The sequence below is a fragment of the Cariama cristata genome, unplaced genomic scaffold (genome assembly GCF_000690535.1).
Source record: "Cariama cristata isolate BGI_N322 unplaced genomic scaffold, ASM69053v1 scaffold15217, whole genome shotgun sequence".
Classification (NCBI taxonomy): Eukaryota; Metazoa; Chordata; class Aves; order Cariamiformes; family Cariamidae; genus Cariama; species Cariama cristata.
In genome coordinates, this window is record NW_009627184.1 from 82 (window position 1) to 22,522 (window position 22,441).

At 38.7% G+C, this 22,441-nt stretch overlaps 1 protein-coding gene across 1 annotated transcript; it reads left to right on the forward strand.

The window, feature by feature from the left end:
* Nucleotides 1–405: 405 nt before the first annotated feature.
* HELQ (helicase, POLQ-like) lies at nt 406–16,551 on the forward strand (the record flags this gene model as incomplete). The annotated part of the gene is made up of 18 exons (XM_009704351.1): nt 406–1,141; nt 1,480–1,669; nt 2,216–2,411; nt 3,423–3,495; nt 3,972–4,069; nt 4,655–4,753; nt 5,482–5,627; nt 6,527–6,766; nt 7,667–7,808; nt 8,105–8,209; nt 8,745–8,964; nt 9,773–9,930; nt 10,852–10,950; nt 11,238–11,411; nt 12,007–12,120; nt 14,090–14,224; nt 15,923–16,087; nt 16,371–16,551. Coding segments are annotated over 17 exons (3,012 nt in total), but the record flags the coding sequence as incomplete, so codon positions are not given.
* Between the last annotated feature and the right edge of the window lie 5,890 nt (nt 16,552–22,441).

Below are 22,441 nucleotides of genomic sequence, written 5' to 3' on the forward strand. Positions count from 1 at the left end.
TATGAGAGGGGATGTGTTTTGGCTTTAAGTTTAAAAAAATTCATGATTACCAAGTATGAAGGCCAGGTTGGGTGAGGCTTTGAACAACCTGGTCTAGTGGAGGGTTGCCCATGGTAGGGGGCTTGGAACTAGGTGATCTTTAAGGTCCCTTCCAACCCAAACCATTCTATGATTCTACGCAGACACTACGTCTACTTGTAGGTTAAGTTTCACTGAGTTAAAGCATGCATTCCTTTAGAAGTCAAGCTAGGCTTTCCTCAGAAACAATATCAGAAAAACATTGAACCTTCTTGGTAAGTTGGGGAAGACTTAAATGATTTCCATCTGATGTGTTGGCTGTACAAGTTGTGCTGCATTCTTTGCTGTTACTTTGGAGTATAAATATGCCCTGTTATGTTTTTACAGTGTGGTAACGATAGCGAAGAAGATATGTTTGGCGACTACGACAGCTTTTGTGGAAATGATTCTTTGCTAGATCAAGTTGATGATATAGAGCACAAATACCTGCAGGATAAGAATGTGGATATTAAAGCAGCTGGAGAAATCATCATTGGGAATCTTCAGTCAGGAATGGAGCAGAAAAAACAAGATAATTTTTCTACTTCAGAAAATATGGTTGTCCTTAAAGCTGACAAAGAGGATGCTTTCCAAATGATTAAAGATGACCTGGTGCATAGCAATCAAGAACTGACTGAATCTATTTTGGATGACTTGCCATCATCACAACTTTTGTATCTTGAGAAAATGAATGAACTTTCTTCTGGTTCTAGAGTATCTCCAGTCTCAGAAAGGAGGAATAAATGTGTGAGTTCTTCCTTGGACAAGATCGGGAGTCCATCATCTTTTTGTTCTGATGCTGAACACTGGAACAAGCCTGCTGACTTTTCAGACTCTAAGTGTGATTTATTTAAAACTGAGAGTCTTAAAGATCATCTGAAAAGTGCTATGACTGGAAATGCCAAAGCCCAGACTCTGCAGGTCTCTAAGACCAAGCAGCTTAAAGAAGCTGTTTTATCTGAAGAGATTTGTGTTGCTAGGAAAACTATTGAATCTTCTTCTGTTGATATAGGACCTTTTTATGGATTACCTAGCAAAGTTAAAGATCTATTCAGGCAATTTCGAGGGATTGAAACACTTTATGGTAAGTAACTAATTGTTTGTTGGAAAAATAAATTGCTAGTGTTGCCTGTTTTACCAAATGCACTGTAAAAATACTGAAGCTAAGGTAATATTTAATGTAAACCCTGTTGGAAAGTGGTTGTTTTGTTTTATTAAGTGGTTATTTTGTTTTTTAGATGGGTGGGAAATGTTGATATGGCTTATAGAATACTTTGGAAGGCTCAATCACTGAAAGCTTTTAGTGGTTTATTGAAGAAAAACTCAAACACTAGGCTTAAAGTATTCTATGTGAAACATAAGCATTTTGATATTGATTGATGTGCCCCTGGGGGGTGCTAATAATTCTTCTTAATTTTGCAGAATGGCAGCATGATTGTTTAATGTTAGAATCTCTACAGCAAAGAAAGAATTTAATATACTCATTGCCAACCAGTGGTGGAAAAACACTTGTAGCTGAAATAATAATTCTCCAAGAATTACTCTGCAGGCAGAAAGATGTTCTGATGATCCTACCATATGTTGCCATTGTCCAAGAAAAGGTCTGGATACAGTGTTTCTGATGCTGCTTATCTTTTCTGATATGCCTTGCTACTTGGCTGGTTTTAACACTAATTTTAGCAAACTCCATGATTTTCATAAATACATGGTGGGAAGTGAGTGACTTCTCTCCTAAATGCTGCTCGAAGGATCAGTAATTTCATGATAAAACAGGCTTAAATTATGAGGTGAAGATGCTGAGTTATAAAGTGTGCTGAATTTTGAAATAATAGCTTTTTGCAATGTTATGTATAGTTCTGCAGTCTTAGAGCTGTACTTCCCAACTTGCTAAAGAAATGGTCTTGAAATAAAAAGTAGTATTTTTTTAATATAAAGGAGAAGTTAATTTTAGAGAACAGATGTAACCCAAGCTTGATAATATTTGTTGACACTTCAGCTTTGCAATTGGAAAAGGTAGTCATAGCTAATATGTTTTCACTAATGCAAATAGTTGATTTTGGTGTGGGTTGGTTATATGCATGTCGAGTTCTTGAGGCAGCCCTGAAGTCCAAAATCAGTGTGAGTTTGTTCACTAATTGATATTTTTTTAACAGGTTAGGGGTTTATCAAGTTTTGGAATAGAATTGGGTTTCCTGGTTGAAGAATATGCAGGAAGTAAAGGAAGATTTCCACCAATCAAGAGGAGAACAAAAAAGTCTCTTTATACTGCTACTATAGAAAAAGGACATGCTCTAGTTAATTCCTTAATTGAAACAGAAAGAATTGATGACCTTGGCCTGGTTGTAGTAGATGAGGTATGCTACAAGATTTGCTCAGATTTATAATGTGCAATTTTTTATATTTATAATACGCAATCATTAGCAAAGAGCAATTTTTTGATTACTTGGTTTTGCTTTGAGTGTTTGTTATGAAATTATTACTAGACTAAGGTTTTTTCTGCATTGGTACATAATTCTGTAATATTGACAGTTATTTTTCTTTAAGCATTTGTTGCTATATCAAGACAATAGTGTCTATATTGAGAGATCTGCTGTGTTAGTGGTTGATGGTGAATTACTTAGTAACTACTTGTCAATTAAACATCTCTAACAGATTAGAAAAAACATAAATAACTTTCATCATATGGAATGTGTTTTATGAATCCCAGAACTGAACTCCTAAATGTGAAACAGTGAGACTAGATGAAACGTTAAAAAAAAGAAAAATACCAAGTAACATTTGACTGTGAGAATTGCCTCTTATTCTGCTTTTTAGTGCTGTGGGCGAGTTGTGCTAGTAAGGGTCGATTGTGGGGCTGAATCACACGTATAACATCTAACAGGGACATTTAATTAATGGAATGCTTCAGGCTGACTGACCTTACTTTAGTAGTTTCTAAAGAGAGGGCAGCTTAAGAATTAACTTCTACTTTTTCTGGAAGTAGCTGGCTGTTAGAAAAATTTTTATATTAACTTCCACTGTAAGTGTTGCTTAAGACAGGGTTTGTGTAAAATTGCTTTAGGCTGGTGAATACAAAGATCTCCACATTAACTGTTAACTGTGTCAGTTATGGTCTAGTTAAATGGAAGGTAAATCTTGTTATCTGTGTTTGCTCTTGGGTCTGTTTTACTGTAATTCTTAGATGTTTCAGTGATGCTATACTTCTGGAAGAAGCTTGGCAATCAAAATTTACCAAATTCTTCATGAGGAAGTCCAACAATGATGCTCCTGTAATATTTGTTTAGGACTACATAATTTGTGGTTTTTGTAGAAATACTCTTAACTCGGTAATACTCTTGCATTTTCTTTTTTCCTTCTGCGCACAGTTGCATATGCTTGGTGAGGGAAGCCGTGGAGCAACACTGGAAATTACTCTTGCAAAAATTCTCTGCACTAGTAGTAAGTCATGGCTGCAGTTAATGTTATTAAAACATTGTGGTGATGGCATCTCTACAGAGAAGTCATACTTTTGCTTTCTGGATTTGTGGTGTTCTGGCTGCTTTTGAAAAACATGGCATGAATCCATACAATAACAGTATTTACTCATCTAAGTGTTAGTTGACCCTGTAATAATGGGCTGGGTGTTTTTGAAGCTTTTTTGATACTTCCTCTCTGAGAAATCCTGAGTATTGTCAAATGCCTTCCATTTCTTCATAGGAGCCCCTTAACCATTCCAATTAAATGCTTCTATAAAGAAGGATTCCTTTTTTATGTTTATGTCTCGGGTAATATTTCTTAACTATATCCCCTTTCAAACCTGCTGCTTTAGCATTTAAAAAGACTAACGATGAAGCAGGCTTATGAATTAAATACTGAGCAGAAGTGTTAAAAATTGTGAACATGGCAATAAATTCATCTCAATTTCTGTTTTACAGAAAACACGCAAATCATTGGAATGAGTGCAACTTTAAATAACGTTGGAGACCTGCAGAAGTTCCTGCAAGCGGAGTACTATACTAATAATTTTAGACCGGTCTGTATACAAGATACCATAAACTAGTAAAGAAGATATCTGGCTTTAAAATTATAGCAAATCTGTTTAGGATCATATTGCAGCTTTTGTGCTTAATTTCCCAGTGTGATGTAATCTGATGCCTGCTACTACTTGCAATTGTATCAATAAAATAAATAGCGCTATGCACTTGTAAACGCACAAATGCAAGTACCTTTATATTGTTGTGTTAAGCCATTTGTGTCATTTTAACTAAAGCAATTTCTAAATTACAGCTACTGTGATAAATCATTACAGTTTAGTTGATATAACTAGAATCTGTACTACTAGTGCTTGAATGCTGTCATGACAGTGGTTTATGAATAGTTCATGGGATACAACATTTGTCATTCTTTGTTATAATTAGACACTTTCTCAAGGCAGGTAATGAAAACAATTAACTTTCAAAAAAAATTCTTGATGGAGTAGAGTGTGTCCTTGTAAGTATGTATGTATATGAAATGTGATGCTTAGAAAAAAACGTTAACTGTACCTCAGTAATAGCTTATTCTTTAGAGAAGACTTGGTAATTTACCTAAAGTTTCTGTTTACGGCTTATCTCCCTAGGTAGAATTAAAGGAATATGTAAAGATACGAGACACCATTTACGCCGTTGACAGCAAAGCAGAAAATGGCTTTACTTTTTCACGTCTCCTTAATGTCAAGGTAAAACTGAAGTGCTTATGGTTTCTTTGAACTATAGTTATGAAATGTATTATTTTACACGGATTTGTTTAAAGAGCTCTTGCCAAAGAAATCACTTAAGCATGATGATTTATTTGTAATACCTATGAGAAAGAAAATGGTAGGCTTTGGGGAGGAAAAAGGCCTTTAAAATACTGAACGCTTAACTTGATTTTCACTTCTTTACTGCTCTTTAAGGTAGAGGTTTCTTCAGTACTCTGATGTGTGAAGAGCAGTGAGTTTGACTATTCCAGATACCCGGTGCTTTATGTTTTTGGGTAGATTTTCTCAACAGTTGATCACTCTGAAATACTGAAAGACGATACTGAAAGACGACATCTTTTTTTGGGTTTTGTTGGCTTATTACTGCCTCTCAGGGATTCATTTCAACCTTTGAAAAGAAATGTGTGTATTATGGTAGACTGCCAGTAGCACAAGTAACATCACCGTGGTGTCACTAAAAGAAATTGAAGTACTAAGGGGGAAAAGGAAAGGATTCAATTCTTACATCGATCCTCAGTTCAAGCTAGATATGTTAATAAGCTCTTTCCAGTGAGGACTGGGAGAAAAGCTGATCCTACAACTTCTTACAATTACATCATGTTAAAGCAAATGAGAGTATTCTAGTGAAGGTTGAGAACAAGTATTGAGTACTTAGTTTATGGCTTAATTTCTAAGTTTAAATGTTTGTCAATCTGTGTTTATGATAGTATTCTAGTAATCTGGAGAAAGCAGATCCTGACCACATCATTGCCCTGGTTACTGAAGTTATTCCTAAATATTCCTGCCTAATCTTTTGTCCCACTAAAAAGAATTGTGAAAATGTGGCTTCAATGGTGTGCAAGTACCTCAAGAAGTAAGTTTCTGTCATGATTTTTTAATTATATATGGAATAATTGGTCAGAACTTAGGATTTATCTTCACTAGTTTGCAAGTGACTTTCCCTGGTGATCAGAAGTAAATACATTGAATACGGAATCATGTGAAGTTGCTGACTGCATAAGTGATAGCAAACTGCTCAAGGCTCATTAAACAAATGTTTTATTAAAAAAAAAACACTTTATTTTTTAAACAAAGTAGTTGAAAAAATGGTTATTAGAGGATGACAAAGAGAAAAGGAAAAGTATATTAAATTCATCTAACCTTGTGTCCCTTTGGCACTGGTTTCTGCAAGCTTAGAAAACAAACATTTTCTCCCTAGCCCAGTAATTTAGTCATGTATGTTACTAGTTGATTGAGTATCTCTATTCCATACCTATTTTGTGAATGTAAGTTGTAAAATCTAAACCAGGCTTTGTTAAGAAAAGAAAGACTGACGTTTGGTTTCATTTAAATGTGATTTGATCAATTCATAATGGTCTGGCAAAGTTAAATTTTAGGTAGGAAGGAATTATATTAGAATAAACATAAGCCGTCCCTTTCTATCAAAATTGAAACCATATTTGATGTACCTATAATCTTCGCTACGAGCTGATACTGGCCCTATTTCCATTCTTCAGGGCACTTGATACCCACACCCAGTCAGTATTTGCTCCCTTCTGTATCTGTGCTTACAAACAAGAAGAAAGTTCTATTGCAATTTAATCAGTCTCCTGTGTATTGCTATTTTAAAGTTACTGGAAATAACTGTTTCTCCTACCTAGGTGTTAGAGGAATGGATAGTGAACAGAAATAGAGTAAGCATGTCTCTTGATTTTTTTTTTTAAGTAGTTAATGATTGATCGAAGTCTAAAGAAATGCTTTTCCTCCTTCAAGAGAATTTAGAACTCACAGGGAGAAAGAGAAACAAGATCTCATCAAGAACCTAAAGAATATTGGAAATGGAAGTGTCTGTCCTGTTCTGAAACAAACAATCCCTTTTGGTATTGCCTATCACCATAGTGGCCTCACAAATGATGAAAGAAAAAGTATAGAGGAAGCATATTCTACAGGTGTCCTATGTCTACTTGCTTGCACAGCTACTTTGGCTGCTGGAGTCAACCTGCCAGCTAGAAGGTTAGTAACTGAAGCATATTTCATTGTTGCACTGATTTTTGCTTTGTAAAAAAAAAAATTGGTTTAATAAGCTGGAAATATCGGTGCTATTTAAAGTATGTTTCTGCTTTTTCTAGCAAATTGGAAGTATGAGGGATTTTGTGTTCAACTTGGGACGCAAGACTGCAAAGTTTTTATGTAGAAAATGTGAATCAGTAGCAAGTCCCTCAGAATGCATAGCTTGAAGAGCACTTATCTAAATGGATTAAGGAAATTGTAATAAATTGAGGAAATGCTTCAGTGTATTAGTAATGTTATCCAAAAGAACAAGGAATTCATGGTGGTTTCTCTAGATATTGTCCTAAGAACAATGTTTAAGTTGTAAAATAAATCTTTTCCAAGGAGATATAGTTTGAATCTGCTAACACAAAAATGTGTTATATTGTCTTGCACAAGTGCTGATGATATGGCTGCCGTACTCTGTATGACCAAAGACTGTTTGCTAAGAATCCAGTTTTGTGTGCATGTTTGTTGGAATAACACATCTGAGGGGAGAAAAAAAACCTCATACAGACAAGTGTTGTCTTTGTAGCATAACTGATGTATGGTCAGTGTTGCTTATGTTTTTAGGAGGCTTTATTTTATATCTCAGTGATTTTTCGCTCTTAAACTCAGGCCTGTGAGTAGACTGAAAGGCTAGTTCCAAAGGTTCTGCAAAAAATAATAAACATGGCTTATCATTCAGTAAACCTTAAACTGTTGAATGTTTTCCTGGTTGATTTACAAATCTGTTCAAACAGGTGCATTTGATTTTTATTAGTTACTAAGCGAGGGGCATATAATAAAGAATGCATTTGTAAAATTTTATTGCTGCTTTAGTAATTTTAATATAAAACATAACTTACTAAAGACTTTTTACAGGGTTATTCTCAGAGCTCCTTACGTGGCTAACGACTTCCTGAAGAAGAACCAGTATAAACAAATGATTGGCAGAGCTGGTCGAGCTGGTATTGACAGTGCTGGAGAAAGTATTCTCATAGTGCAAGAAAAAGACAAACACTTGGTAATTTTTACAAAGCTGTTGGTAATTTAAATTGTTGGATTGAGCTGGTGGGATAAACAGGAGGAACTGAACTGCCTAGCTTAGTATTTGTTCACTTCTTAACATTGCAAGTATTTGACTTATGTAATAATACCTACAAACTACCTTTGTGGTTTGTTTTCAGATGTGAACTGTAAACTTTAGATATCTGCACTTATTTTCTTCATAAGCTGAATAATGCATATCAGTATTTTTAAAAGTGTAAAACTAATGCACAAATATTTTCCCTGAACTAATATATTTTTTGCTCTTTTTAGGTTCAGGATTTAGTTAACAGTCCTTTAGAGAATTGTTACAGCAATCTGCTGCTGGAGTTGTCCAAGGGAATGCAGAGCCTGCTGTTGTCTTTGGTTGGACTGAAGGTATCGGTTAACTCTTCTCTGTGAGTAACTTAAGTGCTTGGGAATGCAAAGAAAAATCTTATCTGTTGATTGTATAGGGAAAAAAAAAAATACTTTTTTAAACAGATTGGCTTCCAAGTTCAGAACAGCTTCAATCGGATAGGGACAAAGATTTGATTAGTCTTTTTATTTAACTCGGTTGCCAAGTAATCATGTAACATGACAATTTCCTTATGTGTAAAAGTCAGAATTATGATTATTTACCTTATGATACATTACAGCATTAATAATAATTGTTTCTGATACTTGATTCAAAAAACAAATAGAAACAGTGGAAACTAACATGATGCAGTAGGTAGAATGATAGAACAGATGGAGAGCAGTCCCATCAGATCCATCATAGACTGTCATTTTATTTGTTAGGTATTTCTGTAGAAAGACATTAACAGGATATCAAACTGCTTCTCTGTTCAGTGAACTTTTTCATATAGTTTATGAAATGTGTTGTGTGAAGTGACACCTTTAAACATGCTAACCACTTGCAAAACTGATGCAGATAGCAGTTACCCATGAGGAAGTCAACAATTTTATGTGCAGTACATTGCTGGGTGTTCAGCAGCAGCTGCTGCCTAAAGAGAAGAGCCTCTCGGAGATAATTAAAGATGGGCTAGAAAATCTAATAGAAAAAGGACTCCTAAAAGGAAGAATATGCGAGAAGGACCACGGTTCCAAATGTACACTAACAATCACACCGTTGGGTAAAGCTACATACAAAGGCAAGACTTTTTAAATTCTTATTATAATCTTGATTTCAACAAACCCCTTTCATCTCAGCCTTATCTCAATTTGATATGTTTTCCCATCTTCAGTCTGAAACTGCAATGAAAAATAAGTTGTAGAGAGACAGTTTTGATTACTAAATGGTGTGCTGGACTGAAAATGGGAATGAACAAGTAGTGAGTGACTGAACATGATGGGAATGAAGTGTAATAACATTGATCACAATGGGAGTAAAACCAGAACTGTACCGCCCAAAAATGATTTAAAGATTTGATTTAGTGATTGTAATCAACATGGCTCATGACCTCATTTTATAATTCATAGTTATGAACAGGTATTGTGAGCAGGGGGATTTCTTGACCTAGAGGGAAGCTTAAGAGGGAAAGGAAGCATATGACATGTAGACCAACTGTAATAACGAAGAAAGTGTATCAGGAAGTTCTGTTTTCCTGTCATAGCATAAAGATACAGGGTATGGAATTTGATTGGAATAGGATGAAACTCTGAAGATTCCTTCAATCTACAAGATTGTTCCAGGATTTTATTAAAGCCAAGGCAATTCACAAACACTCCAAAACCACAGAGTGGACATACATGGAAATAGGTGACTGCCTTTCCTTGGTTCCGTTTCAGTGCTCGTGTTAGGTTAGAGCAATTATTCAGGTTACAGTTATTTCTCTTCAAATCAGATGGTCTGACAAGCTTTTGTGGAAGATAAAGGAAATGTTGACTTTATGTTATAATCTATTACACTTAACTCTGTATGCCTGTTTAAAATTGCAATACATTGTGTGCTTATTATAGGGTCTATAGACTTGGCATACTGCAATCTTCTTTACAGAGAATTGAAGAAAGGTTTGGAAGGGCTGATTCTTGAAAGCAATCTTCATCTTCTGTATCTGGCAACTCCATATGATATGACTTCTAACTGTAGCCCAGATTGGATGATATACTTGAGACAGGTGAGAATTTACTCGCAAACATGTATTGGGGCATACAGTAATCCTGCTTATTAAATTTTAAGTAAGTTTATACACATAGGAAATGTAGATAGTGGAGTAAAGATTTGATGAAAAGTTAAGGTACGCTATTTTATTTTCAGTCACAGGGCAGAAGTGCTTTCCTGTATTGCATAAAAACCTAAGTTCTTTTGCACCTGTAATATTTGACCCTCTTTGGGGGAAACAGTGGCATGAAACACATCTCTGGAGTTGCCAGTACTCCAAATACTGACTCTAACCTTGGTGCTGGCCTTGCCATCACCAGAGTCTGGTTAATCTTAAACAGGACTTTCCTATAAACTAGTTATATGTAACCACATCATTGTAGTCTTGCAAGGAAACCACTATTAAATTAATCAAGAGGTATATTTACCTTCCAATGCTTGCTAATTTAATCTGTTGTTTAGGGAGCAAAATCCACCAGGGAATGTTAAGTCTTAATGTTTGTTTAATGTCCGAGTCTAAAGCTTAACTCCAGCCATGATTGCAACTATTAGTGTGACCCGTACTTTCCTACAGACCACTAGGCTTATGTCAGCCTTAGCAGCACAGCCCTTATCCCAGTCTTGCACACTCTGTAAAATCCACCATAATTCAACTACTCCCTTTTCTGTAGTGTTGTATATTAGGGGTAGCACTAAAATCTGTTTAATTTTCTTAAAGTGTGGCATTCAGAGAGAGGGACAGTTACAGATAATTCAAACTAGGCAAAGAAGTTGCAGATCTGACTGTCTAGTGACTGTAGTACTAGTCTAACACTAGTGACTAGGTACAATATAGAGATATTGGAAATCATTGTTTCACTTGGAGTAATAGACTTGTGTTTTCTATAATATTAAGAGAACTAAATACCTGAACGTTCTTTCTAAAATCTTATTTTAGTTCAACCAGCTAAGTGCAGCAGAGCAAAAAGTAGTGGATATTGTGGGAGTACCTGAAAGCTTTATTACAAAAAAAGCTTCTGGTCAAGCCATCAGAAAGGTAGGCTGGAGATTTCTCATAACTAAGATGACAGTTTAGTCATTTCATTTGACTATTTACAAATTCTAGATCATTTTTCTGCTAGTAGTGTTTATTACTGTTCAACTTATTAAGGTTCTTTTAACCTCATTGGTTGGTTTTCTTAATGTTGTTTAATGTCTTTGAGTATAACTTAAGACATGTTTTAGAGGTGCGAAGGAGTAGAGATGAAAAGAATCTCCTTGTAGCACTAAGAGAATATCTTGAATGTGATATTGGCTCTGAATTCTAACTTCCTTTGTTCCTAGAATGTGGACAGTGCTGTGGTAAACAGGCTCTACCTGACATTTGTCCTTTATACCCTGCTGAAAGAGACCAATATATGGAGTGTTTCAGAGAAATTTAATATGTCCCGAGGATATGTACAAAATCTCCTTAATTCTGCTGCCTCATTTGCCTCCTGTGTTCTACATTTCTGTGAGGTAGTGTGTTAAATGAATGCCGATAAATTCTTTGGGATTGGGTTTGCAAAATCTGGAGTCTTGTTCTCCCATGTTAGAGCTGAACACAGGTGTTGTATTTCACCTTTCCTGTGCGAAACTGGTTTTTCACCTTTTCTGTTCAAAATTGTTTTTCCTGTTCAAAAAAGCATGTTTGTACAGTGATATTTCTTGTATTAAAAGTAAGCTTTATGTGCTGAGAATGTGAAAATGCATAAACTGTACAGGGCATTGTTCAGTGTCAGTGCTGTTGGTGAAATAATTACCGATTTTACTTTCTCTTGGAAAGAAGGCTATCTTGTTTTGGAATGTCATCTCAGGAAAATGACTGACTTGGCTTGTTCTCTTGGGTTTTTTACTCTATTGAAATATCTTCAGAACTGCCTCAGCTTTGGGATGTTCAGCTGGAGAGTGCTGAATACAACTCTGCAACTATCTGAAAGGATAACTAGAAATAATAGCGCTTCCCCTGTCTTAAAGCCAAATATATGCTTGCTGCTGTAGCAGAGCTCTTGTCAGTCATACCCTCCAAATACAGAACATCTGATCTGATTTTTAGTGATCTTTGTCTCTGCAGGAATTGGAAGAATTCTGGGTTTACAAAGCCTTGCTGACAGAACTTACGAAGCAGTTGACATACTGTGTTAAGACAGAACTCATTCCTCTGATGGAGGTAGCAGGAGTTCTAGAGGTTAGTAAACTTGACTTTGGGAGATTTTTTCAATGTAAACTTGTATGCTAAATGTTTCTATGCCTTTCAAGCCTATCTGGAACACCAAGCTAGTTTATATTCAGAATCTGGCATACTGCAGATATCCCACAACAGTCCTGGAGGTTGAGGAAATGTGAGCTGGAGCCAATAATGTTTTTCTTCTGGCGGCTACCGCAGCAACAGTGAAAATGCTCTGTTTGGACAATAATTTAGCTGTATACTCAGTTGGAAAATAGTCCAGGTTTATTTTGTGGTAAGGATTCTTCGGCTCAGGGGAGTAAAGAGGAATAAGAATTTACATATTTGGTTGATAGAAGAGCCAACTTGCCTGTCTAGGCTATTGTAGAATCAGTTTGTCAGCAAACCATTGTATTTAGCAGCAGCAAGGTTTTATTCTGAGAAGCTAGACAATGATAAAGACTTAGAGCTTAATGTTTTTTTGTATATATTAAATTTTCTGTATTGGATGCAAAAGGTAAGAAGTCTTTTTTTTATGGCTTGCTCCATATGGGAGCGTTTCTGTGTAAGGGCAAAAAAAGCCTGGACGGCATGATTCTGCTGAAGTTGTATTCTAAAGATGAGTCTTCAAAATTATTGGTATAACCAAGGTACTTCTGCAGTGCAGTTAAAACTATACTGACAGCTGATATTTGTAGCAGTAGACTGTCATCTTGAACAGATGCGATTTGATTAGATTTCTGTGGAGGAAATGATAAAATCAATCTTAAGGTTACTGTAGTGAAAATTATTTTCTGCGCATTTACTTGCACAGCTTTCAAAGAACAGTCTAAAAGCTTTTCATGAGATTTAAGTCAGTGGGGAAAGATTCTGCATCACTGATCATACTGTGCACGTAACAGCCAAACAGAGCACACAAAATATTTGCTGGCAATTAGTCGTTATTTTTGGTGAAATTAATGACACCTACTTCACACTAATGAACATGTATAGTCCTCAGTTACCATGGAGGAAGTTAATATATTGTAAGCTGTTACCTGTTGGATACTAAAAAAACCCACATATGCCATCAAATAAATGTCTTTCTGTTCCTTGTTGTCCTTAAAAGAGGCAGAGGGGGGACAAAAAAAACAAAAGGCAAGGGACCAGATGTTTGGAGGTGTAACACTAATTCATCCGACAGGTATTATTTTGTAACTCAGGATACTAAAGCCTCGAGTATACTAAATTACTCCACTACTAGTATAGAAATGCATTTTAATTTAAACTGTGTCAAGTTCTAGCAGTATTTGTTTTGCAAAAGAAATGTTTGCCCAGCGACCCCTCTGTTAAGCAAATACTGCTTGGCTGCCTTAAATAGCAACAGGATCAAACGAAGCTGGGAAGCAGATAATGCACACCCCAATTACACTGGTGATAATCAAATTCCAGAGCTGCGATGTGTGTCTCTATATGTGAGCTCACAGCCATGACTTCGCACAAAACTACAGAAATAAAAAAGATACTATGATACTAAAGGAAAAATTATTTATAAGCTTGAAATGGGAAAGTATAGTCTTTTCTGGAATTTTGTGAAATCTATTCTGTGAAAATTCTGCTGAAAAAAAGAAATTGGGTAAATTAAGCCCTCCTTTCACTTAAACGCCTTAAACTCCAAAGAACGTGAGACAGCTGTTCCTGTCAGTGGCAGTGAACACAGAAAACGTGATAACAAAAGAGGATAGCAGAGTCAGTATCATCTAGGCTCAGAGAAAATAATGACAAATGGATTCCTAAGAGCTGGGCAAGATTGTATGGGGAGGTAAATCTTAGCGGCAAAGCTGTGTTTTGGGGGAGTAAAGATTCTCAGTGAGTATTCATGTTCTTAGAAAGATAAATCAAAGAGAATCAGATTGATATGCAGAGATGCTTGAGGTTGGTGCAGAGATTGGCGCTTAATGGTAATTCTTACTGCCTATTCTAAAAAGCTAACACAATTTTGCACTTGCAGGCACGAGCGAAACAGCTTTATAATGCGGGGTACAAAACTTTAGCACACTTGGCTAATGCAAATCCAGAAACTCTGGTCAAGATGATTGAGCACTTGTCACGACGTCAAGCCAAACAAATAGTTTCCTCTGCAAAGGTAAGTTAGAAACAAAGTTGTAAAATCCTGCTTCAGAACTTCAGTATGTCAAAAGGGTCTGTTTGACATTAAAAGGGAAGGACTCAGTTTACTCGTAAAGGCATTACTAGATATTTGTGATCCAAATACTGATCTGTTCTGAGAATATATTGAAATATTTTCTTGACAGTATCATTTATCTAAGATGATTAAGAGTAATGAGTTGAGCAATTGCTGATCTTCGTGCTCCTGAATGAGAGGCAAACTTAAACTTTTCTTAAAAGAATTTGTTAGGTACGGGATAGTGGAAAGTTGTGCTCTTTTTCAGAGGGGAAGCAAAGGGTAAAAATGTTTGACAGCTTGTCTGATGAAATGTGGGAATTAAATGACTGACTGGATCTCTCTGCTGAGTCATCAGAACTGAAACGGCTCGATTCTGCCAATACCTCGGGACTTACCTTACAGAAATTCTAGTGGTAGTTGTGCTAAAAGAATGGGGTTTTCAGGACTGTAGAAATGGAAACCAACAAGTATAGGGTTAACCTCACCTATTTAGGTGGTTTTTGTCATGGCTTGTTATTCTTTCCTTTCTAATTGTTTTCCATTTTGAATATGCATCCTGAGAAGGGCCTTTACTTAATGTCAGCCTCTAAAGCACACTTATTGCCTTAGGCACACATAAATAATCCAAGGGAAACCATCTGTAACAAACATGGAGTTGTGCCTAAACAAAACATACAGGAAGAATTTTAGTTATCAAGTGGTAGTATTTTCTCCCCTCAGTCTCCATTAATCATCTGCTGTTGTGATGGCATCAGCTTCATGTTTCATTCTGCTAAAATAGCAAGCTCTTGGTAAAGTAAGGGAATAAATACATGGGTGGCTGGTGTAAAAATGATGCAGTCAGTAACAAAGTCTTGGTCTGTATATTCTCACGGAGTAAAAGTACTAACTTTGGGGTTTATGCACTTAAAAAAAGGTCATGGCCATTTAATGCTGTTGTAGGCTCCTTACTGCTTTTTTTGCTGCTGTGTGAGCCAAAAGAAAGGGATATATGCAGATTTCTCATCTACATCAGTGGCAAAGCCAGCAATTTAGCCGATTCTCATGCTCAGATATTAAACCAATGGAGTTTTCTCTAACTGGGAAGTTAAGAGTGCTTGCATGTGTTATGCTACAGATGCTCTTGGGGGCCTGTTATGCTCCAGCTGCCAGCAGCAAACAGTTCAGGGCCGTAGATTAAACCCTTGCTAATATCGAGGGTCATATATGTCTGATGTAAAATGTTGCAGTAAGAAATTTTGTATAAAGCAAGATATTGTCAGCTTGGCAGGCACAGCTTACAAATGTTTATTCCAACATGGAAAATAAATGTTTAACCTTAAAAACTGCTCTTGTTAACAGTTCTAGACAAAACTGTTTATGTTCTGTTAAATTTTGTGTATCATCTCATGGCAGAACTGAGAACCAGCTGTGTACTGGCTGAATTTTTGTGTTAGTGTTTTTCCTATGGGTATACACTAAACAGTAAAAAATGTTGGTAGTAGTACTTGGGAAAATGTTACTCCTTCAAGGCAAAGATGCTGCAGTCCTATGAGCAGCAGCAGAAGTTTTTTACAGAACAGATGCAAGTTTAGGAAGAAACATTGGTGTTTTAACCCAACAGTTATAGCTTATGCTTGTATTGTTTTTTTTAATGTTGTCTTTTTTCCATTGTAGATGCTGCTGAGTGAAAAAGCTGAAGCTTTACAAGAAGAAGTTGAAGAACTCTTAAAGGTGCCTCCAGATATCCCAGGGACCTACTGACCAACTGTCATGAAGAAAAATCATGAATCCAAAAATCAGGATATTTTTAAATTTTTTACTTTCCTATGCAAAACTGCTGTAATTATAATAAATATTTAATGTCTTTTATATACCTCAGTTTTGTGTGAGTTCTGAGTTCAGAAAACGTTTCTTGGAAAGTTGACTTCATTTGAAAGTTTTGATTACGAATCTCTTGAGCAACAGGCTAGAAGCAAAAGATGTGATCTTAATTCATTCCTGTTTTTAGACATAGCCCTAGGAGCACTTTGAGAACTTGACTAACTGCCTGGTGTACTTCTGCCTAGAGCTTTAGGTTCATAGCTGACTTAAAAAATGCTTTTACGTTGGATATTCCCTTTAGCATATGTGTGCTTGAGTGAGCTACACTGAAATTCCTACTTGCAGGAATCTCTGTACTCTAGGTGTAGCTAATGGAAGGAGAGAAGGAGTTGCAATTCCTAACAAGGAAGTTGTCCCCGAGTTGTGTAAGAAATTGTAAGTGATGCCTAGTTTAAGCCTTGTTAAAAGATGCGAGTATCAAATTTGTATTCAGCCTCTGACAATTACTGGAGGGACAATTCTTTCAAATGTTTCTGTTGCAGTCTTCCAAACAAAAAGTTTACATTATTTTTGAATGGTTTTAAATTTCTTGCTTAAGTGTGAAGACTAGTAAATACAAAGGCTTGACGAACTGATTTTTGAGAAGACATATCAAGTTCTGAGACTCCATGGGCATGTGTCAGTCACATTACTTAGGTTTTTTAAAGGTATCTGAAACCCATTTGCTCCAGAAAAAAGTTCGGCTTCACGAAAGAAGTTTTGAAGATGCCTGAAACTTCTTTAGCTGTGAGCCAGTCAACTTCTTTTCAAAGCTGCTCTGTAGTACACAACAATGTCAGAGCATTGCACGTTAAGAAAGACCTGAAAGCTGTGACAGGGTACTGGATTAAATCATGGTAGCCAGTATACTGGCACACTTCAATAAGGCATTTGTCTGTAAAATCAGGTGTCCCTTCTCAGTAAAGAGAAAAGTAAGATAAACCTTAGTTAAACTGTCTTTTTAATTCAACTTACTTTAATTGTATTGGGATTCTAGAGATAAACAGGAATGTTTTTAAATCCAGTGGGGTTGTTAGAGGTTGAACACTTGACTGAAAGAGGTTATGGTGGAAAGATGATGAAAAGGCTAATGTTTTACTGCTCATTTTATTGTTGCCTTAGAGAAATCAAAGGTAGTAATTAAATAATTCTTTATATGCCTTCGTTTAGCAGAAACATGCCTCTAAGACCATAATTATGATAGTTCATAGTGACTTAAAAAGTTTGGATAAGTGAAATATTTGAGTGCTTTCAGTGTTAAACCAGGTTAAGAATTTAAAACCAGCACTTTTTCAGGGGCAGCATGATTCATTTCCACTGCTGGATTCAGTGCCCGCAGGGCAACCCTGTTACTGATACTTAAGTGCCGAAGGCACAAATGGTTTTGGAAGCATGAGAACGTGTTAGGTTGGCTCTGACAATAAGGTATCATTTGCCCTCAAGTGCAGAACCAATATTTGCTGTGACTTGAGGATATCTAAGTGTCCCTTAATGCCTTGCCCTTTTAATTGAGATACATTTTTTGACCAAATGTTAGAGAATATTCTCTACTGGTTTATTTGTGTTATCTTCAAAAGACAGATGATGCTCACCCCAGCATAAATGTGCGTACCTATCTAAGCGGTTGATGTAGCATGCATGTAGGAAAATTTGAGTGATGCCTGTAAGGCCTAACTGGTTGCTCTAAAGGTTTATTGGTGCTTGACGGTGTTCCTCCGAAGTCTGAAACAGTCTTCCATGGGTTGAGGGGGGAAAAGAACAGAGCAAATTACTGTCAAATTATTCTCTCTGAGTACTGAGTTATTGCAATAACTGATGTTGGGGAAATCATCCATTAATTGGTGCATTAATTATAGGAGTAGCTAATGAGCCATTAACCTCTGTCACAGTACTTCCCATGACGTTTGTGCTTGTACGCTAATTAAAAAGCGAACATTTTAATTTTTATATTGTGGAGGGGAACAGCAGGAAAAAAATTCTTTCTGGCAACTGTCCCTTGTTGAGTCGCTACCTGCCCGCCCTCACACTTGTACATCACCGTAACGCCCTGCCCTGTTGCAGGGCTGGGTTTTGCTGAGGTGCATATTTAGGAATGAAGTCACATACGCCCTACGAACGCTGGAGCCCCTCTGAAAATGGTAGGAAAAGGTGGTTTGGAACAAGTAGGAACGTTTGTTGTCTCTGCTGCTCTGTTTATACGGGCTGTGCTTTGCCAGATGGATGAGTGCAGCTCCCCCAGGGCTTTCTCTGTGACCTTTGATAACATCAGAAGTGAAACGAATGAAACGGGGGTGATCTGCACTAAAACTTGGCTGTATCTCGTCTTATTTTTCTGAAATCGAGCTTACCAAGCAAGGCTGTACGCATCTTTCACATTGCTTTTTCTTTCAACAGTATGTATTAACGTATGGTTAAATGCTTTTCACAGAAAGCTTTTGTACCTGGGTTTTTCGTTTTTCCCCTGGGTGGAGATGGGGGAGGGAGGGGAAAAATAAAAGGAGGCAACAGATGCTGGTCAGGGTATTTTTGTGCTGCTGGATGGTGCTGAGGTGTCAAGTACTGGGCTCATAAAATGCGGTATAATGGGCGGGTGTGCGAATGGTTATAGGTGGGTCTGGTGAGCGTCTGCTAGGGGAGGTTGTGCTATGGGAACGCTTGGGCGAAGGATGGGCTCAGGATGTTTTGGAAGGCAAAGATTTCTCGCTTGCTTCAGTGAGGGGTTTGTATCCTGAAGCCTGTGTTAAAGGGAAAGAAGCGATAACGCTTAGTTTATCTATGTGAAAGCGTTATAGAGGGTTCAAAGCTAAGGTGGTGCCTAAAAACAGGCTCTCTAGGATGTTCCTGCCAGTTTCTCCATAACCCACAGTAAATTGGATCAGAGCTATGGTGCGTGTAAGTCTCTTCAGGTCACAACTAGCGCGGAGTAAGTGTTCTGACCAAAAACCTCGGCGCGTATTTCTTAGTCTTTATGCCTATTCACCTTCCAACTGGCCCGCATAGACCAGTTCTTGCGTTTGTGCCATTCCTTTCCCTTCCCGAGTCCATAATTCTGTACTTCCCGGAATCCCTGTGCATAACTTCCTGAAAACTGGCTCTCTGGAAGGACTGGAAAGAGGGTCAGGCTTAGGTTAACGTTTAGCTGTTAACTTTCATTGTGTGAACGAGATCTATTGTGTTCCTGCGTTCTGGAAAGCTGCTTCCATGGGAGCTAGTCCTGCCTAGGCAGCTCTCGCTTTGTCCTTCCTTTTAAAGCTTCATCTCTTTCAGCATCGTGGTCCAGCGCTCAGCGTGGGTTGCAATGAGAAGCCAATGTATTATCACTTAAAAACTTTTGTTTTGATTAGGAGGGAGGCCGAGGGATTTCACGGTGCTCTGTTTGGTGCGCTGGAGCTCAGCAGCTCCCGCCGCACCTGAATTTGGCAGCTGCAGACTCAGTGGACACGAAGTCTTTTAGCAGTGCCTATAAAGCTCGGCGCGCTTCAGAGAGAACTGCTAAAAACTAGAGCCGAAGGCTCAGTTCCATCTGTGAATAAACAGCGCGTGTGCCATCTGGGAGTCTCGTAACCCGCTGGGTTCAGAAACCAAAGCAGCTGGGAGCGCTGGGAGCTGTGTGCCTGTGTCAGGACAAGGTCTGGCCGGAGGTTTAGGGGCAGGGAGCAAGGAGACCTTAAAAAAACACCTGCATAAGCATCTCTCTGGGTTTTTACAGTTTCCAGGCTTTCTTGGCATCACCTTAGTCTTAGTATCGTCTTCCTGAGGTGGCTTATATAGAAACAGAGATTAAGTGCTACTCTGACACAGGTCTGCTCTGTTCATCCACCCAAACGCTGCTATGGCCCAAGAATTGTTTGCCTTTTGTACAGACGACAACTCTTCCCTTCTGAATTCTCTTAATATGCGCAGGTAAAGCACTGAGATGGGTATAGATATACACGGAGATATACATCAGGTCTCGATTCTTGCCCAAGAACAGCAGTGGGGTCACTGTTAGCAATAGCGTGGTGCTGCTGCTGTCGGATGCTTGAAATTCCTGGAAAGTTGTATTTTTAAATTTTCTTCCTAATTGTAAAAACCTGGTCGGCACGGTGTGTCTGCTAACGGCATCGCTGGCGGTGGGAGAAGCAGAGCTGCCTGATAGGAGCTGCATGAGCAAAAATATTTAAATTCAAGGCAGGCGTTTAGGTTTTCTGTGGAGTGAGGAAGCAGGATGGGGTGCTGGTACGGAGCTGGCTTCAAACTAGACGCAAGTGGGTTTAAGCCTGGTCCTGGTTCTTACAGCCCTCCCTTTGTAGCTCACACGGCATCACTCAAATTCTGCCCTAATTTCAATGGGAGTCCAAATACCTCTGTATTGATCTCCCTTACTTCACAATATTTAAAAACAGGTGTAACACAATGTGAAAAATGCCCAGGCAAAAGCTACCGATTCCCATTTAATAGAATCATAGAATCGTTATGGTTGGAAGAGACCTCAAAGATCATCAAGTCCAACCGTGTACCCGATGCCACCATGCCCACTAAACCCACTAAACCATGTCTTCAAGCACCACATCTAAACGTTTTGTGAACACCTCCAGGGACGGTGAGTCCACCACCTCCCTGGGGAGCCCGTTCCAATGCCTAATGACTCTGACAGTGAAGGAGTTCTTCCTAATATCCAGCCTGAACCTCCCCTGGCGCAACTTGAGATCGTTTCCTCTTGTCCTATCAATACCTGTAGCTCTTTCAGGTGGTGATGCTGGAAGGTGGTATTTGCCAGCTACAAGGTTTTGCGGGCTACTAAAAGCCTGACACATGCTAGACCTTTCCCTCCCCACATCTGCACGCAGCGACTGTCTCCAAAACCATTTGAAATGCAAACCTTGTGCCTCTGCCGTGAGAAATACAGCGCAGGGGCGAGGGACCCAAAGCGCCTCTCTCCAAACAAACACATCGAGGAAATTAAGGGAGAAATAGTGAATTCCAACAACAACAACAAAAATCGTGCGCAGGCTGCAGCTCACCTGATGGCTATTAACATTTTCTGTACTTGTCGTAATGACCTTAACCTGGTTTGCAGCAATGATTTGTCACGCGTTGAGCTGCATTTGGAAATCCTTGGTTCACTCGTGGGGCCGGGTAGTTTGCCCGGTGCTCCAGTCGCTGCCAATAGATGAACTATTCCTCCGGCAGATCATTACCCCAGCCCTTCCTGCGGGCGTAGGCGTATAACGGGTGGCACACCCCCGAAATGGGAAGCGCTAAGACTGACTAAGATAACCGAGAGGGTCAGGAGTGTCACGGACATTTCCTTTCTGGCAGAGCCATGGATGTGTTTATCAAAACCAGAGCTGGTTTGGTCTGGTTCTTCTCATTCTGGCGGCGTGTTACTTCAGAGTACCAACATGTAAAGCAAGCGGGACCAGGAAGGGCCAGGCAGGCGAAGGCTCGAGCCACGGGGGTTAATGCCCCGGCTTCGGTGAGCGTGGGGAGCGCTGCACCCAAATAAAGCAGCTGTCACCGTTTAAGGCCGGGCTGGCTCTTAAGGCAGGCTTAAAGCTGAGCCGGGAGAGTAACAGGTAAGGCTTAGACCCTTTGCAGTGTGCTTCTAGCGGGCAGGAGTTTTGAAAACAAACTTAGGAAGAAACGTGGATGCTTTGGGATGAACTGATGCAGATGGGAAATGGAAGGGTGATGTCAAAAAAAAAAAAAACCCAAACCCAAAAACACAACAAAAAAACCCAAAACAACAACCAAGAAAAAAAAAAAAAAAAAAAAAAGAAAAAAAACCTCTGCAAATGTTTCACTAGTGTGCATATTAAGCAATACCGGCAGCCGGCTGTTTCCCGACAGAGCTCCCTGCCAAGGCGAGCTGTTGCCGAAGGAGGAATTTTGGCACGGGCTGGACTCTGCCGGGAGCACCCGAGGGGCAGCCCCAGCCCACGCGTGAGTATTTTTTTCTTTATAACAACAGCAATTCCAAATCACACGGTGACTGTCATTAAGAAATATCCTTGCTACAACAGCGTGGCGGCGCAGGGAACGGTGGGTTTCAAGCCTGAAGGGGCAAGTTGGCCAAGTGGCATTTGTCACCGGCGACTCGGTTTCCCACAGCAGAGGCCTGAGGCTGGGAAACCTCATCTCACCCCTTGAGCAGCACCGCCTCAAGGTGTAGGGATTTTTCCAGCCCGCTGGTTTTGGGGTTTTGTTGGTTGGTTGGTTTTTTTTTTTCAATCTGATCTTCCCAGGGTTGCAGGAGCCAGGCGGAAAGCCGTAGCGGTTGGAAAGGAGCAGGCGAGGTTGGAACCGGTTTGAACCCCAAGTTCAATGATAACGGTTGAGGTGGTTGGGGGA